Source organism: Stegastes partitus, unplaced genomic scaffold (assembly GCF_000690725.1).
Source record: "Stegastes partitus isolate 25-593 unplaced genomic scaffold, Stegastes_partitus-1.0.2 Scaffold916, whole genome shotgun sequence".
NCBI classification, from domain to species: domain Eukaryota; kingdom Metazoa; phylum Chordata; class Actinopteri; family Pomacentridae; genus Stegastes; species Stegastes partitus.
The window spans coordinates 1-5,000 of NW_007578647.1; the positions used below are offsets into that span (position 1 = coordinate 1).

General features: G+C 41.8%; 1 protein-coding gene across 1 annotated transcript in view; it reads right to left on the reverse strand.

Moving 5' to 3' along the window:
* Window positions 1–99: 99 nt before the first annotated feature.
* Window positions 100–5,000, reverse strand: part of LOC103366204 (complement component C7-like) — a gene marked incomplete at its 5' end in the record, with an annotated part of 6,018 nt that continues 1,117 nt past the window's right edge. The window contains 10 exons of the mRNA XM_008293865.1: window positions 100–249; window positions 402–590; window positions 671–803; window positions 1,134–1,221; window positions 1,370–1,541; window positions 2,018–2,246; window positions 2,366–2,532; window positions 2,934–3,050; window positions 3,902–4,145; window positions 4,244–4,387. Coding sequence (XP_008292087.1) covers window positions 122–249; window positions 402–590; window positions 671–803; window positions 1,134–1,221; window positions 1,370–1,541; window positions 2,018–2,246; window positions 2,366–2,532; window positions 2,934–3,050; window positions 3,902–4,145; window positions 4,244–4,387 — 1,611 coding nt within the window. The remainder of the gene's footprint in view (window positions 250–401; window positions 591–670; window positions 804–1,133; window positions 1,222–1,369; window positions 1,542–2,017; window positions 2,247–2,365; window positions 2,533–2,933; window positions 3,051–3,901; window positions 4,146–4,243; window positions 4,388–5,000) is intronic.

Here is a 5,000-nt window from a genome sequence, read left to right on the forward strand (position 1 = left end):
GAATAATAATAATAATGATCCGAGCAGTTCCAATAGGGTCTTCGCACCCTTTTGGGTGCTCGGACCCTAATTAATTCACGCAGGTTTTTTGTTTTGTTTTGCAAGAGCTCATATGACTGAATCACTGATCAGCAGAGGAAACATACCTGCACTCAAAAGGCATTTTGCAAACACATTTTCCTTTGACAGACTTCTCCCAGAGTTTGCATTGCACTAAGGGAGCAACGCGCTGAGGTGCTGGTGTTGTCACTGTGGGATACATAGAAATCAGTCTTCAGGTTGTTTACTGGTGTTGAGCAGTGACGAATGACAATAAATGAAAACATCTTACTGCTGTCACATCCTACAAAGCAACCCCATAACATCCAATAGACTATTTATATGAAGTAGTAGTAGTTTACCTTGACTGCACCTGATGTCTGCTGGGTTTGGTGAAAAAAGCAGACTGGGGTTACAAATAATTGTTGCTTCTCCCACTAGCTGACTGCCTTCTGGACAGGACAAGGTAACCGAATCCCCGATGCCAATGACCTTTTTCGAAGGCGTGGCTATGACATCAGACGGGAGGGAATCGAGGCTGCAAGCCGAAGCTGCAGAGAAGGTTTAACAGAGTGACGCTGCAATTCACTGTCATTACAACATACGTTACATTTTGGTTATGTGTGCTCACTTGTGCAACGCCCAGGGCCACCAGACCAGGTTTGATCCGCAGTGCATGTCAGGATGCTCGCCCCGACAAGGTTTAAACCGTCAGTGCAGGTGTACTGAGCTGTGCTACCCACGAGGTAGACGTCTTTAGGGTCCTGTGAGGTGATCAAAAGAGGATGAGGTTCCATTTTACAGTTTTGATTTGTGTGCATCTGTTTAAACGATTTGAGATTAAGACACAGAATGTAGCTCAGTGCCATTGAGGCATATTTCTTCTAAATATAGGAAATGTGCTTTAAAGGCTACAGTATGAGGCTCATCAAATCACATAGTTTTTCCATAATAAAAACTCGTAGCTTATTGATATGAAGTCTAACTAAATTATATGAGGAGTGACACTGTTGAAAAGTAGACATAATGACATATGTTTACAGAAAGACAACATCCAATACAGCAAATTCCCTGCATGGTTTCATTTTTTTTACCAGGATGTAGCCATTGATCAGAGCCGGAGGGGTTCCACACCTCTGACTTGCCGAGAGAGTGTGATCAAAACACTGAGGCTCCATGGTTCTGTGGAAAAATTGTTCAAAATAATGTGTTGTATAACTGCATATTGATGAAAGTCAGCATGAAACTTCCTCTCACAGAAAATTCAATGCAAAGACCGGCGGTGCCTAAATGTTGCAAGCGGCACAATTAAACTTCGGCTCGCTCTGACTTTAAGTATTGCAGCTCTTGATCTTCACACTCCGACGTCTCGGCGGATTCTCCGACGCAGGACTGTCCGCCATTCTGAGGGGAGGGATTGGAACAGGACCGACTTCGTGACCTCCGACCTCCGGAGCACGATGACCAGGCTGACCAGCAGGCCCAGCTGCCGTGGATCACCCCTTAAAGAGCAGAAACAGAAAAGAACCAAGGAATATAGGAAAGATAACACCCCAAACCTGAGGATAATTTATCATGTTCTTACTTTTTTTTCATGCTAAAAGTTATATACCAATCTCAGAGAAGCCAATGTGACATCAAAGCCAACAGAGAGCCACTTTAGCTTAGCACAAAACCTGAAAATGAGGTGTGGCTCTGTATAAAAGAAACATCATCCGCCAACCAGAAGCTCTGAAGCCTAAAAGTTCACATATTGTATATACAGCTTATATGTAGAAATGGAAAATGTTCTTGGTTGGGTGACTCAGTGGATTCTCCTCTTGTGGCCTGGCAGCCTCACTCTGGTTCAGAATTATTCTGCAATGTGCCATGTATAGACTTTGTTTTATGCAGATTATACAAACCAGATGTAGCATTTTAATTAGTGAGCTTGACTGACTGCAGAAGTTGAAGAACCTGCGTGAAAGTCGACACCCACCCGGTTGACCTTCCGCTTCAGTTCCCTGCTCACAGGCCAGCCCCGACGTGAGAGGCTTGCAGATGCATTTGCATGTATCTCCATCCATGACAGCCAGGCCGTTGTTTCTGCAGGGCTGGCAGTGACACGTATCGCTCTCGGCGAGGTACTGCTCTATGGCCCTGCGAAGGTAGATCCTCTTCAGCCCGGCGCACTGGACCTCCTTCACCAGCTCGGACAGCGGCCGCAGCTGCAAAAAGCAACAGCTGGAGTTAAAGAGTTGAACTGAGGACTTCATAAAATGACAATGAAATGCGCTTAAAGCAACACGATGTTTGTGCTTTTGAAGTTGTTTTACTTCTCCTTCACCTTCTGCTTTGTGACCTGTGGATATGATCCAATAGACTCGGCCCAGTTTGAATACATCCGCCAGTTCTTTTCTGGGTTGTCGAGCTGTATGGCTTTCAGCGCTGCGATATGTGAGATGCCGCCTCCTTCAACATCCACTTTATTCAGTGCTTTGCGCCCACTGCTTCCTGTTTTTTTTTTTTTTTTTTTAAAACAGGTTTAAAGATATGATACAAGTCACAAACATTTAGTTTTATACAGGGATGTCCGATATTGGCTTTATTACCAATATCTGATATGCTGATATATTCTGATTCCGATATCAATCGATACAAATACCAATGATACATGTGGGCTATTTAACTAATTTCAGGTGACATCACATATCTCCTGTCATCATCATTTGCGTGCCGGTAAATGTCGGTGAAATCCAGGCATTATTTTATCGGTTTTCATTATAGGCAAAAAAAAAACAACAAAAAAACACGATGACAACATTGACAGATATTACATTTCTATGCCAATATCGTACCGATAACATCCCTGGTTTTATAAGCACTTATATGTAGAATAAACATCCAGTTTGTACCTGAGGATGATGAGCGTTGACTTTGACCACTGTCGCAGTGCTCCGTTGTAAACTTTATAAAAAAAAGAATCCGGTGTACGGTCCTGGTACACTCATTATGCTGTGAGCGTTCAGAGACTGCAAAACAAAGAAAAAACAAAATTCAGAGCTTGAAACAAATGGTAGCGTTTAGGTTAAGCTTTATGGATCTTTTTCTACTCATTAGCCTGATGTTTTGGTTACTATGAGAAACCTGCCGATACAGTCACATCTAACGACAGCATCTACAGTCTAATTGACTTACTGAGAACATCTATAGCTGCGTATTTAACATTTATGAATTTTAATACACTTTTCATTTCTAGACACATGAAAAAAATTGATGAAAACTTTGCTTTAAATGAATTGAAATTAGTTGTAGCTGCTCAAATAGATTTCACAAATGCAGAAGTAAATCAGGTATTTGTTTTCTGAAATACATTTCAGAGATTGAAATTAATTTGGTAGTTTTCATATGCACTGTTCACTAACATACATTAGTTTAAATGTCTTCCTAATATCCATCCATCCATTATCTATACACAGATTAATCCTCACTAAGGTCATGGGGGCCTGGAGTCTATCCCAGCTGACTCAGACACCCTGGACAGGTCACCAGTCTATCACAGGGCTACACTTAGAGACAGACAACCAAGCACACTCACATTCACACCTACGGACAATTTAGAATCACCAATTAACCTCAACATGTTTTTTGACTGTGTGGGAGGAAGCCGGAGAACCCGGAGAGAACCCACGCTGCACGGGGAGAACATGCAGACTCCACATAGAAAGATGAAGAATGTTATTTAGGAAGACAGAATGGCTTTTTGTTCAGCATCTTAAAACATGAACTACAAGGCATCTGGACCTGACACACACTGAGTCTCACAGTGGCCAGTTCATCTATGTGTCCGATAATGAACTGTTAATGATTTCTGAAACCTTACCCATATATCTCTCTGCTTCTTCATCAACTGATATAATGGCTTTAAAGGACCCTCCAAGGCTTCCCTCAGACAGGTAGTGCGTTCCAAACTTTTGCAAAACCTTCCTGTAGGCAGCGTAGTCGTAGACAGATGGGAGCTTGGCCAGTGCCTTCCACAGCTCCTCAGATATTGGGAGGTACTGAGGAGAGTTACTCTGGAACTGCACTAACTCTATGTCGTTCTTTAAAACCAAAAGCTTGTGGCTCTGTAGGGAAGAGGGAATCATTTCATCATTGAAATAACTGCAATTTTCTGCTTTCAATGTTTTGTTTTGGGGTTTTTTTCTGAAAGCTTTCTACACACCTGATTCTTGTCATGTGACTCATGAAAGTCATAGTTGTGATATCCTGACGTGGTCCCAGTCACCGTCTGTCTGTTGACGATGTCCTTGGCATAGTGCCACGTACTGGTGAACATCTCGTCACTGAAGTCATTCTGGACTTTAACCTGAGAACAGCACAAGTAGAAGTGATCCCTGGATCGAGTTAAGTGAAAAGAAAATGATATAAATGTGGACAGAAACTGCAATACACTAAGATTGTGAGTGTTTAAAGGTAGCCTCACTGTAAGGTCATGATAACATTTTAGCCATCCGGCACCATGTGAGTGTAATCACCAGATCATTGATTCATGAGCAAAAGCGTTAAACATTTCAAACACACCAGTACAACTAGATTGAATGGACAAATCATTGTGAACTTGATATGTAGAGTGTGGCCAAATTCTAATGAAAGATTGCCTAACCTTGGTTAAAAAGAAATAAAATAAATAGAGCCAAAGAAAGCAGAAACTATTATTATTAATACCAGATGTAACAGCACACGGTGGTGGTTAAAATGTCATTACAAAGACAAGGTTTCCAAACGAGGTGTGAACGGAGCCAAAATGTAAATGTGACAACAAGTTCTGCCTTTGTTTTTTTTTTTTGTCCTTGACAGCAATGAACAGTTGAGTTAAAGGTTTAGTTGTAGAGTTGTCGAGCTGATGTGACCAATGTGTGACTCAGCAGGTAGAAGCAGATTGTTATTGACGGTCTTCAAGGATGCTGGATGTAAACAAA